Source organism: Oncorhynchus mykiss, chromosome 16 (assembly GCF_013265735.2).
Source record: "Oncorhynchus mykiss isolate Arlee chromosome 16, USDA_OmykA_1.1, whole genome shotgun sequence".
Classification (NCBI taxonomy): Eukaryota; Metazoa; Chordata; class Actinopteri; order Salmoniformes; family Salmonidae; genus Oncorhynchus; species Oncorhynchus mykiss.
Window position 1 is genome coordinate 6,251,919 of NC_048580.1, and position 20,075 is coordinate 6,271,993.

The following is a 20,075-nucleotide window of genomic DNA, read 5'->3' on the forward strand; positions in this document are numbered from 1 at the left end:
ACCCTGTTGCCCAAAGCTAACATTATAAGCAGCCAGCTAGCTCCAGTTGGCTAAGTGAGGCTCGACCGGACTGGGTTATGTGTTATGAAGCTAGCCACAATAGTGGAATTTGCAGTTTGCCTTCACAATCAAACTCAAGTCTGCTCAATAAAAAGAGAAGGGGAAAACAGCCCATTCTCTGTGGACACGTTAAATGAACACACTTGTATATGACATCACTAACAGACAAGTCATGACACACAGTCGTGCTCCAACTTGACTCAGTTCTCACTTTTTATTATGCGAAATATTTCTTATACATTTAAACATATAAAACACATCTTTGAAGATCCATTAAATACAGCATTTCTGTACGTGTTATTTTGGGGGGTTTTTTCTGCGTTGATTAGCGTGTTTAGATTAAATTCGCAAGCATTACTATCTTGCCTTTGGAAGAGGATGGTGGAGGGAATCACCCAGACTAGCTTGGTTTAGTATGCTCAGTACCCAAGTGCTCCTCAGAGTTATCAGACTCCAAAACATCCACGTTGCTTTGTTTTTTCCCATGGAAGTGTTCAATACACCATAGTAGGTTGACTGGTACAATAAATGAGGGCTGTGCGTTATTCATTCACAATACACGGGTATTACTTTTCTAAACCATCGCTAACGAAATATGCGGTCCCACGTTGCCGTATACTGTTGAATATGAGTACTGCACGATTAATCCATACACTCGTGGATACATTGTGAATACCTGCGACGACTGCTCTGGATTCTGCTGTCCAGGCTGTATCACATCCGGCGGTGATTTTTGAGTGCCAGAGGTGCGGCGCACAATTAGCCCAGCTTCGTCCGGGTTTGGCCGTCGTTGTAAATAACAATTTGTTCTTAACGAACTTACCTAGTTAAGTAAAGGTTAAATAAAACAAAACATTTAAAACAATACTCTGGTGTCTGAAGTCAGGAACTTGAGAGAAACACAGCGGGGACGGTTTGGTTTCCACTAGTTACCACAACTACAAAGTGCAAAATAAAAAAAATCGTCAATGTATATTAACAAAAAAATAGCTTTTGGTCTTAATTGATGGTTAGAGTTAAGCATAAGGTTAACATTGTGCTTATGGTGAGGTTTAAAATCCAATTTTAAGAAGCTACATTTAAGAAAAGGGCGGAGTTTATAACTCTGTGGCTGTGGTAACTGGTGACGACCGACTACTGAGACAACAACAACACAAGTCTGACTTTTACATCGGATTCAACCTATTCTGACAGGCCAAAGCCAACAACATCAGCGAATGTGTGCTTTCATTCTCATGCTGATTGATAGATGACACGCGTCGAATAGTAGGTGAGTATCTGATGCTACGTGAATATCGATCAGGGATATTTGTTTTCTTGGTGACTGACGGTGTATTCTGAACGTTTCGATAAATCTGTTCCATTACGGTGTTACCGGTTTGATATGTAGTACCATGGATTCAATCAAACGAATGATGAAGGGAGCGTATAAAGGCTACTCGATTGCTGTTGCAGTGTGGAAAGGCAGGTGAACCGGTTGAACTACTATTGTGTTTTGGGGGATAGATGCGTTATGAACAAATATAGCCACTAAACTCGTGATCACAGTTTCAGACTAGTCAATCTCAGGCTGATGTGATTGTGAATTAGCCTAGTCGATGCATCATTTTACCGCAGCAGTTGTGCAAAACACAGAACTAGAATTAAAGTCGTGATTCTATTTCCATGCCTGCCAACACGTGATACTTACGGATGCAGGATCAGCACTTTACAATCCTATAGTCCTCTCTGGTTGACTGGCTCATCAAAAAGAGGTTGCAAAATTCTTGTTTTGCAAGAAAATAGCAGAACGGAAGACCGCATCATTTAATCACATCACACCTAGAACTATATGAGTGACATTGGTTCACTGGAAAAAAAGTATTGTGGCTTCATGTGATCTGTCTGGTCACGTTTTCATTGAAATCGGTTAACCCAGAACTAAAAGCTTGCGTAATTTGGTCAGATGCTTCGTTATGTTTAAGTAGTCTGTCAACGAGAGATAACGTTTTCATAAACTCCCTAACTGTAGGCTGGATACTTTCATTTAAATCGACTGGTGTCGTCCTAGTGGGTCTGGCACAGTCAAGGACACGGGGACAGACTCACAGTCAAGGACACGGGGACAGACTCACAGTCAAGGCATAGTCACGGGGACAGACTCACAGTCAAGGACACGGGGACAGACTCACAGTCAAGGCATAGTCACGGGGACAGACTCACAGTCAAGGACACGGGGACAGACTCACAGTCAAGGACACGGGGACAGACTCACAGTCAAGGCATTGCCATGGGGACAGACTCACAGTCAAGGCATTGCCACGGGGACAGACTCACAGTCAAGGCATTGCCACGGGGACAGACTCACAGTCAAGACATAGCCACGGGAAGTAGGGGTACTGCAGCAACCCCCTGCATGCCAAAGCATTGGTTAGGTTTACCCCATTACATTGTTGGGTGCATTTATGGAGTCGCCATTGAGAACAGGGTCTCTTTCACAAGGCAGACATATATATGTATTATTACTTACTTATATATATTATTACTTACTTATATATATTATTACTTACTTATATATATTATTATTACTTATATATATTATTACTACTTATATATATTATTATTACTTATATATATTATTACTACTTATATATATTATTATTACTTATATATATTATTATTACTTATATATATTATTACTTACTTATATATATTATTATTACTTATATATATTATTATTACTTATATATATTATTACTTACTTATATATATTATTACTTACTTATATATATTATTACTTACTTATATATATTATTACTTACTTATATATATTATTACTTACTTATATATATTATTATTACTTATATATATTATTATTACTTATATATATTATTACTTACTTATATATATTATTATTACTTATATATATTATTATTACTTATATATATTATTACTTACTTATATATATTATTACTTACTTATATATATTATTATTACTTATATATATTATTATTACTTATATATATTATTACTTACTTATATATATTATTATTACTTATATATATTATTATTACTTATATATATTATTACTTACTTATATATATTATTACTTACTTATATATATTATTACTTACTTATATATATTATTACTTACTTATATATATTATTATTACTTATATATATTATTACTTACTTATATATATTATTACTTACTTATATATATTATTATTACTTATATATATTATTACTTACTTATATATATTATTACTTACTTATATATATTATTACTTACTTATATATATTATTACTTACTTATATATATTATTACTTAGTTATATATATTATTACTTACTGATATATATTATTACTTACTTATATATATTATTACTTAGTTATATATATTATTACTTACTTATATATATTATTACTTACTTATATATATTATTACTTAGTTATATATATTATTACTTACTGATATATATTATTACTTACTTATATATATTATTACTTACTTATATATATTATTATTACTTATATATATTATTACTTAGTTATATATATTATTACTTAGTTATATATATTATTACTTACTGATATATATTATTACTTACTTATATATATTATTACTTAGTTATATATATTATTACTTAGTTATATATATTATTACTTACTGATATATATTATTACTTACTTATATATATTATTACTTAGTTATATATATTATTACTTACTTATATATATTATTACTTACTTATATATATTATTACTTAGTTATATATATTATTACTTACTTATATATATTATTACTTACTTATATATATTATTACTTAGTTATATATATTATTACTTACTTATATATATTATTACTTACTTATATATATTATTACTTAGTTATATATATTATTACTTACTTATATATATTATTATTACTTATATATATTATTACTTACTTATATATATTATTACTTACTTATATATATTATTACTTACTTATATATATTATTACTTACTTATATATATTATTACTTAGTTATATATATTATTACTTACTTATATATATTATTACTTACTTATATATATTATTACTTAGTTATATATATTATTACTTACTTATATATATTATTACTTACTTATATATATTATTACTTACTTATATATATTATTATTACTTATATATATTATTACTTACTTATATATATTATTACTTACTTATATATATTATTATTACTTATATATATTATTACTTACTTATATATATTATTACTTACTTATATATATTATTACTTACTTATATATATTATTACTTAGTTATATATATTATTACTTACTTATATATATTATTACTTACTTATATATATTATTACTTACTTATATATATTATTACTTACTTATATATATTATTACTTACTTATATATATTATTACTTACTTATATATATTATTATTACTTATATATATTATTACTTACTTATATATATTATTACTTAGTTATATATATTATTACTTACTTATATATATTATTACTTACTTATATATATTATTACTTACTTATATATATTATTATTACTTATATATATTATTACTTACTTATATATATTATTACTTAGTTATATGTATTATTACTTACTTATATATATTATTACTTACTTATATATATTATTACTTACTTATATATATTATTACTTACTTATATATATTATTACTTACTTATATATATTATTATTACTTATATATATTATTACTTACTTATATATATTATTACTTAGTTATATATATTATTACTTACTTATATATATTATTACTTACTTATATATATTATTACTTACTTATATATATTATTATTACTTATATATATTATTACTTACTTATATATATTATTACTTAGTTATATATATTATTACTTACTTATATATATTATTACTTACTTATATATATTATTACTTAGTTATATATATTATTACTTACTTATATATATTATTATTACTTATATATATTATTACTTACTTATATATATTATTACTTAGTTATATATATTATTACTTACTTATATATATTATTACTTACTTATATATATTATTACTTACTTATATATATTATTATTACTTATATATATTATTACTTACTTATATATATTATTACTTAGTTATATATATTATTACTTACTTATATATATTATTACTTACTTATATATATTATTATTTAGTTATATATATTATTACTTACTTATATATATTATTACTTACTTATATATATTATTACTTACTTATATATATTATTACTTACTTATATATATTATTACTTACTTATATATATTATTACTTACTTATATATATTATTACTTACTTATATATATTATTACTTACTTATATATATTATTACTTACTTATATATATTATTACTTACTTATATATATTATTACTTACTTATATATATTATTACTTACTTATATATATTATTACTTACTTATATATATTATTACTTAGTTATATATATTATTACTTACTTATATATATTATTACTTACTTATATATATTATTACTTACTTATATATATTATTACTTACTTATATATATTATTATTACTTATATATATTATTACTTACTTATATATATTATTATTACTTATATATATTATTACTTAGTTATATATATTATTACTTACTTATATATATTATTACTTACTTATATATATTATTACTTACTTATATATATTATTACTTACTTATATATATTATTACTTACTTATATATATTATTACTTACTTATATATATTATTACTTACTTATATATATTATTACTTAGTTATATATATTATTACTTACTTATATATATTATTACTTACTTATATATATTATTACTTACTTATATATATTATTACTTACTTAAGTAAGTAATAATATATATATATATATATATATATATGACTGCCTTGTGAAAGAGACCCTGTATATTACTTATATATATATTACTTATACTTATACTGGGACGGCAGGGTAGCCTAGTGGTTAGAGTGTAGGGACGGCAGGTAGCCTAGTGGTTAGAGTGTAGGGACGGCAGGTAGCCTAGTGGTTAGAGTGTAGGGACGGCAGGTAGCCTAGCCCAGCCACATGAGGTCTAGCATTGTCTTGCATTAGGAGGAACCCAGGGCCAACCGCACCAGCATATGGTCTCACCGAGATGAGATCCTCAGACCCCTTGTACCTAATGGCAGTCAGGCTACCTCTGGCGAGCACACTGTGCGGCCCCCCAAAGAAATGCCACCCCACACCATGACTGACCCACCACCAAACCGGTCATGCTGGAGGATGTTGGAGGCAGCAGAACGTTCTCCACGGTATCTCCAGACTGTCACGTCTGTCACGTGCTCAGTGTGAACCTGCTTTCATCTGTGAAGAGCACAGGGTGCCTGTGGCGAATTTGCCAATCTTGGTGTTCTCTGGCAAATGCCAAACGTCCTGCACGGTGTTGGGCTGTAAGCACAACCCCCACCTGTGGACGTCGGGCCCTCATACCTCCCTCATGGAGTCTGTTTCTGACCGTTTGAACAGACACATGCACATTTGTGGCCTGCTGGAAGTAATTTTGCAGGGCTCTGGCAGTGCTCCTCCTGCTCCTCCTTGCACAAAGGCAGAGGTAGCGGTCCTGCTGCTGGGTTGTTGCCCTCCTACGGCCTCCTCCACGTCTCCTGATGTACTGGCCTGTCTCCTGGTAGCACCTCCATGCTCTGGACACTATGCTGACAGACACAGCAAACCTTCTTGCCACAGCTCGCATTGATGTGCCATCCTGGATGAGCTGCACTACCTGAGCCACTTGTGTGGGTTGTAGACTCCGTTTCATGCTACCACTAGAGTGAAAGCACCGCCAGCATTCAAACATCAGCCAGGAAGCATCGGAACTGAGAAGTGGTCTGTGTTTATCACCTGCAGAACCACTCCTTTATTGGGGGTGTCTTGCTAATTGCCTATAATTTCCACCTGTTGTCTATTCCATTTGCACAACAGCATGTGAAATGTATTGTCAAGTGTTGCTTCCTAAGTGGACAGTTTGATTTCACAGAAGTGTGATTGACTTGGAGTTACATTGTGTTGTTTAAGTGTTCCCTTTATTTTTTTGAGCAGTGTGTATATATATATATATATATATATATATATATATATATATATATATAATTTTCAAATACAACATACAAGTAAAATACAGTACAACACAAACATTCAAGACAAGCAGTTGCATTCCTCAATAAGACATTCCTCAATTAGACATTCCTCAATAAGACGGTCCCCAATAAGACGGTCCCCAATTAGACATTCCCCAATAAGACATTCCCCAATAAGACATTCCTCAATAAGACATTCCTCAATAAGACATTCCTCAATAAGACATTTCCCAATAAGACATTCCCCAATAAGACATTCCCCAATTAGACATTCCCCAATTAGACATTCCCCAATAAGACGGTCCCCAATAAGACATTCCTCAATAAGACGGTCCCCAATAAGACATTCCTCAATAAGACATTCCTCAATAAGACGGCCCCCAATAAGACATTCCCCAATAAGACATTCCCCAATAAGACATTCCCCAATAAGACGGTCCTCAATTAGACATTCCCCAATAAGACATTCCCCATAAGTCGGTCCCCAATCAATATTTAAAATTGCACAGCGGCACCAGAACATCCAACTGTATTTTGTAGTTGGTTCCAGCAATGAGGTGCTTTCAAGCTTAAAGTGGATTTACCTCATCTTTGTCCCGAATGGCTCAGTTTGTAGAGCATGGCACTTGCAACGCTAGGGTTGTGGGTTCGATTCCCACTGGGGGCCATTATGGAAATGTATGCAATCACTACTGTAAGTCACTCTGGATAAGAGCGTCTGCAAATGTTTTATTTTTTATTTAACCAGGTAGGCTAGTTGAGAACACCTTTATTTAACCAGGTAGGCTAGTTGAGAACACCTTTATTTAACCAGGTAGGCCAGTTGAGAACACCTTTATTTAACCAGGTAGGCTAGTTGAGAACACCTTTATTTAACAAGGTAGGCTAGTTAAGAACACCTTTATTTAACCAGGTAGGCCAGTTGAGAACACCTTTATTTAACCAGGTAGGCTAGTTGAGAACACCTTTATTTAACCAGGTAGGCTAGTTGAGAACACCTTTATTTAACCAGGTAGGCTAGTTGAGAACACCTTTATTTAACCAGGTAGGCTAGTTGAGAACACCTTTATTTAACCAGGTAGGCTAGTTGAGAACACCTTTATTTAACCAGGTAGGCTAGTTGAGAACACCTTTATTTAACCAGGTAGGCTAGTTGAGAACACCTTTATTTAACCAGGTAGGCTAGTTGAGAACACCTTTATTTAACCAGGTAGGCTAGTTGAGAACACCTTTATTTAACCAGGTAGGCTAGTTGAGAACACCTTTATTTAACCAGGTAGGCAAGTTGAGAACACCTTTATTTAACCAGGTAGGCTAGTTGAGAACACCTTTATTTAACCAGGTAGGCTAGTTGAGAACACCTTTATTTAACCAGGTAGGCTAGTTGAGAACACCTTTATTTAACCAGGTAGGCTAGTTGAGAACACCTTTATTTAACCAGGTAGGCTAGTTGAGAACACCTTTATTTAACCAGGTAGGCTAGTTGAGAACACCTTTATTTAACCAGGTAGGCTAGTTGAGAACACCTTTATTTAACCAGGTAGGCAAGTTGAGAACACCTTTATTTAACCATGTAGGCAAGTTGAGAACACCTTTATTTAACCATGTAGGCAAGTTGAGAACAAGTTCTCATTTACAATTGCGACCTGGCCAAGATAAAGCAAAGCAGTTCGACACATATAACAACACAGAGTTACACATGGAGTAAAACAAACATACAGTCAATAATACAGTAGAAACAAGTCTATATACGATGTGAGCAAATGAGGTGAGATAAGGGAGGTAAAGGCAAAAAAGGCCATGGTGGCGAAGTAAATACAATATAGCAAGTTAAACACTGGAATGGTAGATTTGCAGTGGAAGAGGTAGAAATAGAAATAATGGGGTGCAAAGGAGCAAAATAATACATACATAAAATAATACATACATAAATACATACATACATACATACATACATACATACATACATACATACATACAGTAGGGGAAGTTGTATGACTAACATGTAACTAATGTTAGATGACTAACTAATGACTAACATCCAAATGCTCAGATATTTATAGAACCATTCAATTAATAAATATGCAGTCCATCTGAAAAATTTTTTGTGAGAATTTATTTATTCATCGAAAATGGTGAATAACTCACCACAGGTTAATGAGAAGGGTGTGTTTGAAAGGATGCATATAACTCTGCAGTGTTGGGTTGTATTGGAGAGAGTTTCAGTCTAAAATCATTTTCCACACACAGTCTGTGCCTGTATTTAGTTTGCATGCTAGTGAGGGCAGAGAATCCACTCTCACATAGGTACGTGGTTGCAAAGGGCATCAGTGTCTTAACAGCGCCATTTGCCAAGGCAGGATACTCTGAGCGCAGCCCTATCCAGAAATCTGGCAGTGGCTTCTGATTAACTTCAATTTTCACAGAACCGCTTGTTGCAATTTCTATGAGTCTCTCTTGTTCAGATATCGGTAACTGGACTGGAGGCAGGGCATGAAAGGGATAACGAATCCAGTTGTTTGTGTCATCCATTTAGGGAAAGTACCTGTGTAGCCTAGTGATTAGAGCTAGTAACTAGTAAGACTAGTAACCGAAGGTTGCAATTTCGAATCGCCGAGCTGACAAGGTACAAATCTGTCATTCTGCCCCTGAACAGGCAGTTAACCCACTGTTCCTAGGCCGTCATTGAAAATAAGAATTTGTTCTTAACTGACTTGTTAAAAAAAATTGCGCACCCAACTCACTCAGGTGCTTCGCTATATCACAAGCTTGAGTTAATTTGCACACAAATAATCATACAATGATGGAAAGATCTGTGTGTTGTCCTTGTTAATGCAGACAGAGAAGAGCAACAACTTCTTTAAAGAAAATTGTATTTAATTTTTTATTTTAGCCCGTTTTTCTCACCAATTTTGTGGTATCCAATTGTTAGTAATTACTATCTTGTCTCATCGCTACAACAACCCGCACGGGCTCGTGAGAGACGAAGGTCATGTGTCCTCCGATACACAACCCATCCAAGCTGCACTGCTTCTTAATACAACCCGGAAGCCAGCCGCACCAATGTGTCAGAGGAAAGACCGTGCACCTGGCAACCTTGGTCGCTGGTACCGGCCAACCCCTCCCTAACCTGGACGACGCTAGGCCAATTGTGCGTCGCCCCACGGACCTCCTGGTCACGGCCGGTTACGACAGAGCCTGGGCACGAACCCAGAGTCTCTGGTGATACAGCTGGCGCTGCAGTACAGCGCCCTTAACCACTGCGCCACCCGGGAGGCCAGCTCCAATGTCTTAATCATCGCCTCAATTTTGTCCCGCACATTGAATATAGGTGCGGAGAATCCCTGTAATCCTAGATTCAGATCATTCAGGTGAGAAAAAACATCATCCAGATAGGCCAGTCGTGTGAGAAACTCATCATCATGCAAGCGGTCAGACAAGTGAAAATTATGGTCAGTAAAGAAAACTTTAAGCTCATCTCTCAAATTTTACCGTACCTCTGGGGATCCAGGTCAAAACCATTTGGGAATAGCTGCTCTATAACCATCAGCTGAAATGGTGCGATGTCCAGATCCTAAACCAGATTGGGGAAATGGTGCGATGTCCAGATCCTAAACCAGATTGGTGAAATGGTGCGATGTCCAGATCCTAAACCAGATTGGTGAAATGGTGCGATGTCCAGATCCTAAATCAGATTGGTGAAATGGTGCGATGTCCAGATCCTAAATCAGATTGATGAAATGGTGCGATGTCCAGATCCTAAACCAGATTGATGAAATGGTGCGATGTCCAGATCCTAAACCAGATTGATGAAATGGTGCGATGTCCAGATCAAATACCAGATTGGTGAAATGGTGCGATGTCCAGATCCTAAACCAGATTGGTGAAATGGTGCGATGTCCAGATCCAATACCAGATTGATGCACATTTAGAATAGAATGAGAAGTTTAAAAAGTTATTAGCTGAGAGTTGGCCAGGGATTCTAAATCTTTGGAAAGACAAAAATAATTGGTGAATTTGACAGAAGTCAGAAGGATCTCTCTCCTCTTTTATGGGGAAGAGGACATAGGAAGAGGACGTAGGAAGAGGACATAGGAAGAGGACATAGGAAGAGGACATAGGAAGAGGACGTATGCTGCTTTCCAAATCTTAGGGGGGGTGTTTCAAAGATATTTAACCTGTTGCGTCAACCAAACCCGGATCCGGGATTCTATTTACAGACCTAAGCTCATTACCATAACGCAACGTTAACTATTCATGAAAATCGCAAATGAAATGAAATAAATATGCCATCTCTCAAGCTTAGCCTTTTGTAAACAACACTGTCATCTCAGATTTTCAAAATATGCTTCTCAACCATAGGAAAACAATCATTTGTGTAAAAGTGGCTAGCTAGCGTAGCATTTAGCGTTAGCATTAGCGTTAGCATCCAGCACGCAAGATTTCAACAAAAACATAAAAGCCTTCAAATAAAATCATCTACCTTTGAAGAACTTCGGATGTTTTCAATGAGGAGACTCTCAGTTAGATAGCAGATGCTCAGTTTTTCCCAAAAAGATTCTTTGTGTATTAGAAATAGCTCCGTTTTGCACATCACATTTGGCTACCAAAAAAAAAAACGAAAATTCAGTCCTCAAAACGCGAACTTTTTTCCAAATTAACTCCATAATATCGACTGAAAACATGGCAAACGTTGTTTAGAATCAATCCTCAAGGTGTTTTTCACATATCTCTTCAATGATATATCGTTCGTGGAAGCATGGTTTCTCCCCTCAATCAAATGGAAAAGTACAAGCAGCTGGCGTTTGCGCACCGAATTCCACGCAGGACACCAGGCGGACACTTGGAAAATGTAGTCTCTTATGGTCAATCTTCCAATGATATGCCTACAAAGTATCATCTTGGTTTCGCCTGTAGAATGAGTTCTGGGGCACTTACAGACAATATCTTTGCAGATTCTGAAACTTCAGCGTGTTTTCTTTCAAAAACTGTCAAGAATATGCATAGTCGAGCATCTTTTCGTGACAAAATATCGCGCTTAAAACGGGAACGTTTTTTATCCAAAAATGAAATAGCGCCCCTAGAGATCCAACAGGTTAACTACTTTCCAGAAGTTCGCTGGATTCCCACCATTCTCCCACATAGTGTGAGACTTTCTTTCTTGTTTTATCCAGTCAAGGACAGATGAAATATTTCAACTGTGGTGGAAGTTAGGACTGTCTTTAACAGTTAACTGTGGTGTTAGTCTACCTCTGTGTCTATATAGACCTGTCTTTAACAGTTAACTGTGGTGTTAGGTCTAGATAGACCTGTCTTTAACAGTTAACTGTGGTGTTAGTCTACTTCTGTGTCTATATAGACCTGTCTCAACTAGGGAGGAGAGGTAGTTTTCACATTCCACTTTTAAGTGGAACACAAGCAGCTATGTCTAATGCTCTCTCACCTCTAACCTAACTGTCTGTGACATCCCTTTACCATGGTGTTACACACACACACACACACACACACACACCCACACACACACCAACACCCCCACACACACACACATGCATGCATGCACGCACACACACACACACACGCACACACCCACACACACACCAACACCCCCACACACACACACATGCATGCATGCACACACACACACACCCACACACACACCAACACCCCCACACACACACACATGCATGCATGCACACACACACACACACCCACACACACACCAACACCCCCACACACACACACACGCACGCGCACACACACACACACACACCCCCACACACACACACATGCATGCATGCACGCACACACGCACACGCGCGCGCACGCACACACACACGCACAGACGTATGTCTATAAGTATCTGAGTGGTGTTGTGGGTCATGTGCTGATGTCAGGGGTCACGGTCATCCTGAACTTCCCGTTTTATAAGTGTGGAGGATACGTGTGTGTGCTCCTGTTACATGGTACAGATAACAGCACTATACTCTGTACTATAACTGTCATGGTCCTTGCTCAAATGCATTCATGTGAGCTCTCTCTTCCTCTCCCCTGTCTCTGTCCTCTCTCTCCTTCCTCTCTCTTCCCCCTCCCCTGTCTCTGACCTCTCTCTCTTCCCCTCCCCTGTCTTTGTCCTCTCTCTCTCCTTCCTCTCTCTTCCCCTCCCCCGTCTCTGTCCTTCTCTCTCCTTCCTCTCACTTCCCCCTCCCCTGTCTCTGACCTCTCTCTCCTTCCTCTCTCTTCCCCCTCCCCTGTCTCTGACCTCTCCCTCCTTCCTCTCTCTTCCCCCTCCCCTGTCTCTGTCCTCTCACCTTCCTCTCTCTTCCCCTCCCCTGTCTCTGTCCTCTCTCCTTCCTCTCTCTTCCCCCTCCCCTGTCTCTGACCTCTCTCTCCTTCCTCTCTTCCCCCTCCCCTGTCTCTGTCCTCTCTCCTTCCTCTCTCTTCCCCTCCCCTGTCTCTGTCCTCTCTTCTTCCTCTCTCTTCCACTCCCCTGTCTCTGTCCTCTCTCCTTCCTCTCTCTTCCCCTCCCCTGTCTCTGTCCTCTCTCTTCTTCCTCTCTCTTCCCCCTCCCCTGTCTCTGACCTCTCTCTCCTTCCTCTCTCTTCCCCCTCCCCTGTCTCTGTCCTTCTCTCTCCTTCCTCTCTCTTCCCCTCCCCTGTCTCTGTCCTCTCTCTTCCCCTCCCCTGTCTCTGTCCTTCTCTCTCTTTCCTCTCTCTTCCCCCTCCCATGTCTCTGTCCTTCTCTCCTTCCTCCCTCTATCTGTAGGTGCTACAGCCTGACTACCCATACTGCCCTAGTCCCCAGTGTCAGCCTGACTACCCATACTGCCCTAGTCCCCAGTGTCAGCCTGACTACCCATACTGCCCTGGTCCCCAGTGTCAGCCTGACTACCCATACTGCCCTGGTCCCCAGTGTCAGCCTGACTACCCATACTGCCCTGGTCCCCAGTGTCAGCCTGACTACCCATACTGCCCTAGTCCCCAGTGTCAGCCTGACTACCCATACTGCCCTAGTCCCCAGTGTCAGCCTGACTACCCATACTGCCCTAGTCCCCAGTGTCAGCCTGACTACCCATACTGCCCTGGTCCCCAGTGTCAGCCTGACTACCCATACTGCCCTAGTCCCCAGTGTCAGCCTGACTACCCATATTGCCCTGGTCCCCAGTGTCAGCCTGACTACCCATACTGTCCTGGTCCCCAGTGTCGCCTGAGTCTTTCCCCCACACTATGGACCTCAACCTTGGGTAGAGCAGTCCTACACACCCCTGGAGAAACATTCCACCCTCTCTCCTTTCCTCCCTCTTCCCCCTCCCCTCCCCTGTCTCTCCTTCTCTCCTCCTGTCCCTCTCCATCCCTCTCTCCTCCATCCCTCTCTCCTCTCTTGTCTCCCTCTTCCCCCTGTGTGTGATGATGGCTGATGGTACAGAGTCTCTACAGGCCAGTGTAAACTCCTACTGGGCAGCTTCTCCCATCCACGCCTCCGCTATGTCTGACGAGGAGACCGAGGGACAGGACACTGATGAGGTAAATGTCATCAACAAGTTTCAAGATGTGTTAGTCGTGTGTGTATATATATACAGTTGGGCAAAAAAATATTTAGACAGCCACCAATTGTGCAAGTTCTCCCACTTAAAAAGATGAGAGGCCTGTAATTTTCATCATAGGTACACTTCAACTATGACAGACAAAATGAGAAAAAAAATCCAGAAAATCACATTGTAGGATTTTTTATGAATTTATTTGCCAATGATGGTGGAAAATAAGTATTTGGTCACCTACAAACAAGCAAGATTTCTGGCTCTCACAGACCAGTAACTTCTTCTTTAAGAGGCTCCTCTGTCCTCCACTTGTTACCTGTATTAATGGCACATGTTTGAACTTGTTATCAGTATAAAAGACACCTGTCCACAACCTCAAACAGTCACACTCCAAACTCCACTATGGCCAAGACCAAAGAGCTGTCAAAGGACACCAGAAACAACATTGTAGACCTGCACCAGGCTGGGAAGACTGAATCTGCAATAGGTAAGCAGCATGGTTTGAAGAAATCAACTGTGGGAGCAATTATTAGGAAATGGAAGACATACATGACCACTGATAATCTCCCTCGATCTGGGGCTCCACGCAAGATCTCAACCCGTGGGGTCAAAATGATCACAAGAATCCCAGAACCACACGGGGGGGACCTAGTGAATGACCTGCAGAGAGCTGGGACCAAAGTAACAAAGCCTACCATCAGTAACACACTACGCCGCCAGGGACTCAAATCCTGCAGTGCCAGACGTGTCCCCCTGCTTAAGTCAGTACATGTCCAGGCCCATCTGAAGTTTGCTAGAGAGCATTTGGATGATCCAGAAGAAGATTGGGAGAATGTCATATGGTCAGATGAAACCAAAATATAACTTTTTGGTAAAAACTCAACTCGTCGTGTTTGGAGAACAAAGAATGCTGAGTTGCATCCAAAGAACATCATACCTACTGTGAAGCATGGGGGTGGAAACATCATGCTTTGGGTCTGTTTTTCTGCAAAGGGACCAGGACGACTGATCCGTGTAAAGGAAAGAATGAATGGGGCCATGTATCGTGAGACTTTGAGTGAAAACCTCCTTCCATCAGCAAGGGCATTGAAGATGAAACGGGGCTGGGTCTTTCAGCATGACAATGATCCCAAACACACCGCCCGGGCAACGAAGGAGAGGCTTCGTAAGAAGCATTTCAAGGTCCTGGAGTGGCCTAGCCAGTCTCCAGATCTCAACCCCATAGAAATTCTTTGGAGGGAGTTGAAAGTACGTGTTGCCCAGCAACAGCCCCAAAACATCACTGCTCTAGAGGAGATCTGCATGGAGGAATGGGCCAAAATACCAGCAACAGTGTGTGAAAACCTTGTGAAGACTTACAGAAAACGTTTGACCTCTGTCATTGCCAACAAAGGGTATATAACAAAGTATTGAGATAAACTTGTGTTATTGACCAAATACTTATTTTCCACCATAATTTGCTAATAAATTCATTAAAAATCCTACAATGTGATTTTCTGGATTTTTTTTTTCATTTTGTCTGTCATAGTTGAAGTGTACCTATGATGAAAATTGCAGGCCTCTCTCATCTTTTTAAGTGGGAGAACTTGCACAATTGTGTGTGTGTGTGTGTGTGTGTGTGTGTGTGTGTGTGCGCGCGCTAAGGTGTGGACATCACAACATATCATTTAGAAAGGCAAAAAATCTAAAAACTCTGGACATTATAGTGAATATTAAACTGCTTTATTTTCAGTGCTACACTAACCCAATGCTAACTTTTATAACTTTTCCCCATATCCACTTCCTTACATTGTAGATAGACAGGGCCCCTCTCCTGCCCAAGCAGCACCATGCAGGACCCCCGGGGGCCACCGGGCGGCCCCTAGCCTCCCGCCACTGTCCAGAAGACTCCTACTGTATGGTGTACATGATCTTCTTCCTGTTGGGCATCGGCTCCCTGCTCCCCTGGAACTTCTTCATTACAGCTAAACACTACTGGACCTACAAGCTGAGCAATAATACTGACGGGCACGGAGAGGAGCCGCGCTCAGACCTTAGTGTGAGTGTGTGTGTGTGTGAAGGTGTGTGTGTGTGAGTGTGTGTGTGTGTGCGTGTGTGTGTGTGAAGGTGTGAGTGTGTGTGTGTGTGTGTGTGTGTGTGTGTGAAGGTGTGTGTGTGTGTAGGTGTGAAAGTGCGTGTGTGTGTGTGTGTGTGTGTGAAGGTGTGTGTGTAGGTGTGTGTGTGAAGGTGTGTGTGTGAAGGTGTGTGTGTGTGTGTGTGTGTCTACTGCATTAAATCACTTGACAGGAATTGAAGTGTTCTTTCACTTGCAACACAATTATAAGAGGGGGGGGACGGCAGGTAGCCTAGTGGTTAGAGTGTAGGGACGGCAGGTAGCCTAGTGGTTAGAGTGTGGGACGGCAGGTAGCCTAGTGGTTAGAGTGTAGGGACGGCAGGTAGCCTAGTGGTTAGAGTGTAGGGACGGCAGGTAGCCTAGTGGTTAGAGTGTAGGGACGGCAGGTAGCCTAGTGGTTAGAGTGTAGGGACGGCAGGTAGCCTAGTGGTTAGAGTGTAGGGACGGCAGGTAGCCTAGTGGTTAGAGTGTAGGGGCGGCAGGTAGCCTAGTGGTTAGAGTGTAGGGACGGCAGGTAGCCTAGTGGTTAGAGCGTAGGGACGGCAGGTAGCCTAGTGGTTAGAGTGTATGGGCGGCAGGTAGCCTGGTGGTTAGAGTGTAGGGACGGCAGGTAGCCTGGTGGTTAGAGTGTAGGGGCGGCAGGTAGCCTAGTGGTTAGAGTGTAGGGACGGCAGGTAGCCTAGTGGTTAGAGTGTAGGGGCGGCAGGTAGCCTAGTGGTTAGAGTGTAGGGACGGCAGGTAGCCTAGTGGTTAGAGTGTAGGGACGGCAGGTAGCCTAGTGGTTAGAGCGTTGGACTAGTCACCGAAAGGTTGCAAGATCAAATCCCAGAGCTGACAAGGTAAAAATCTGTCGTTCTGCCCCTCTCCTAGGCCGTCATTGAAAATAAGAATTTGTTCTTAACTGACTTTCCTAGTTAAATAAAGATATAAATAGTGGGTGTCATTTTAAAGTAATTCTATTGCCAACATGGCTAGTTAAACTATAGTGTTAACCGTTCCAAAAGCCACTTCAGACAAACAGATTGTAATGTTGGTGCCCGTAGAAAGGAGTCCTGACTGCGTTCAGGTGCGTGTGTGGCTGATGTGAAATGGCTAGCTAGTTAGCGGTGGTGCGCTAATAGTGTTTCAGTCAGTGACGTCACTCGCTCTGAGACCTTGAAGTAGTAGTTCCCCTTGCTCTGCAAGGGCCATGGCTTTTGTGGCGCGATGGGTAACGATGCTCCGTGAGTGACTGCTGTTGATGTGTGCAGAGGGTCCCTGGTTCGAGCCCAGTTTGGGACGAGGAGAGGGACAGAAGCTATACTGTTACACGTGATCCCCTGCTAATTGTGTTCACAATACAACAAACAGGCTTATTCTGTTCAGGACACCTCAGGGTGTAAAGTCATGTTATCCTCGGTACTGTGGATCAAATGGAGAACCTGAGCTCTGACATCATGTATAGCATGTTACTGTACAGACACTGACATCATGTATAGCATGTTACTGTACAGACACTGATCTCTGACATCATGTATAGCATGTTACTGTACAGACACTGAGCTCTGACATCATGTATAGCATGTTACTGTACAGACACTGACATCATGTATAGCATGTTACTGTACAGACACTGAGCTCTGACATCATGTATAGCATGTTACTGTACAGACACTGACATCATGTATAGCATGTTACTGTACAGACACTGAGTTTCAATTTAGACTAAATCTGCCATTTTCAGCCCGTATAAGGGTTGACGGGCTGTGAGTGGGGAAGGTCTGTGATGAATGCCCTGACTGTTAGACTCTCTGGATAAGAATCTCTGCTAAATGACTAAAATGTGAATGTTTCCCTATGGCCTTGACAGGATTACTTTGAGAGCTATCTGGCCATCGCCTCTACAGTGCCTTCGGTCCTCTGTCTGGTCCTCAACTACCTACTAGTTAACAGGTAACCTCCACAATGCCTTCGGTCCTGTCTGGTCCTCAACTACCTACAAAACACACACAGAGGCCAAATCCCTGTTTCAGAGAACATCATTAAAGGAACCAGATTCAATCAGCCAATCAGTAGGCCTGGCTACAAACACTTGGAGCCTGTGAGGTCACGTGTTCTCTCAGCCAAACAGACGGTCTGTTCTGGATATAAAGGACTCAGTGTCCTTCCACACCGTGACCTTCATATCACAGTCCTGCAGTGTGTTTGGACCTTTTTAAGTGCTAAGGGAAGGCATCACTGCTACTTCCTGAAACTTAACACGTTTTAGCCCTTTAAGAGCTTTCCTTGTATTAACGTCCATTGTCCTCCGAGAGTTGCTGAATCTCCTCTACTAAAGGAAATGGGTAAACACCTGATCCCAGATCTGTGTGTGCTGTCTTGCCAACTCCTAGTTAGTTAACAACTCACAACTGCACAAACAGATCTGGGATCAGGCTTGGTCTGGGACAGTCTACAATTATGAACGTAGTCTCCGTCCCTCTGGCTGAACGGAATGTTACGTATTAATGATGTTGTACACTTGAGCAAGATGCTTGACCCCTGATAATTGCTCTAGTGGTTCAAATCAAATCAAATTTATTTATATAGCCCTTCGTACATCAGCTGATATCTCAAAGTGCTGTACAGAAACCCAGCCTAAAACCCCAAACAGCAAGCAATGCAGGTGTAGAAGCACGGTGGCTAGGAAAAACTCCCTAGAAAGGCCAAAACCTAGGAAGAAACCTAGAGAGGAACCAGGCTATGTGGGGTGGCCAGTCCTCTTCTGGCTGTGCCGGGTGGAGATTATAACAGAACATGGCCAAGATGTTCAAATGTTCATAAATGACCAGCATGGTCGAATAATAATAAGGCAGAACAGTTGAAACTGGAGCAGCAGCACAGTCAGGTGGACTGGGGACAGCAAGGAGTCATCATGTCAGGTAGTCCTGGGGCATGGTCCTAGGGCTCAGGTCCTCCGAGAGAGAGAAAGAAAGAGAGAAGGAGAGAATTAGAGAACGCACACTTAGATTCACACAGGACACCGACGGAGAAGTACTCCAGATATAACAAACTGACCCTAGCCCCCCGACACATAAACTACTGCAGCATAAATACTGGAGGCTGAGACAGGAGGGGTCAGGAGACACTGTGGCCCCATCCGAGGACACCCCCGGACAGGGCCAAACAGGAAGGATATAACCCCACCCACTTTGCCAAAGCACAGCCCCCACACCACTAGAGGGATATCTTCAACCACCAACTTACCATCCTG

The 20,075-nt window shown here is 39.5% G+C and overlaps 1 protein-coding gene across 2 annotated transcripts in view; it reads left to right on the forward strand.

Moving 5' to 3' along the window:
• Positions 1 to 764: 764 nt before the first annotated feature.
• Positions 765 to 20,075, forward strand: part of slc29a3 (solute carrier family 29 member 3) — a 36,462-nt gene continuing 17,151 nt past the window's right edge. Inside the window, exons 1-4 of one of the 2 annotated variants that reach the window (XM_036946039.1) lie at positions 765 to 1,330; positions 13,959 to 14,716; positions 16,526 to 16,768; positions 18,693 to 18,775. In XM_036946039.1, coding sequence (XP_036801934.1) covers positions 14,600 to 14,716; positions 16,526 to 16,768; positions 18,693 to 18,775 — 443 coding nt within the window. In that variant the 5' untranslated portion in view covers positions 765 to 1,330; positions 13,959 to 14,599. The remainder of the gene's footprint in view (positions 1,331 to 13,958; positions 14,717 to 16,525; positions 16,769 to 18,692; positions 18,776 to 20,075) is intronic. The other variant, XM_036946041.1, reaches the window with a different exon arrangement.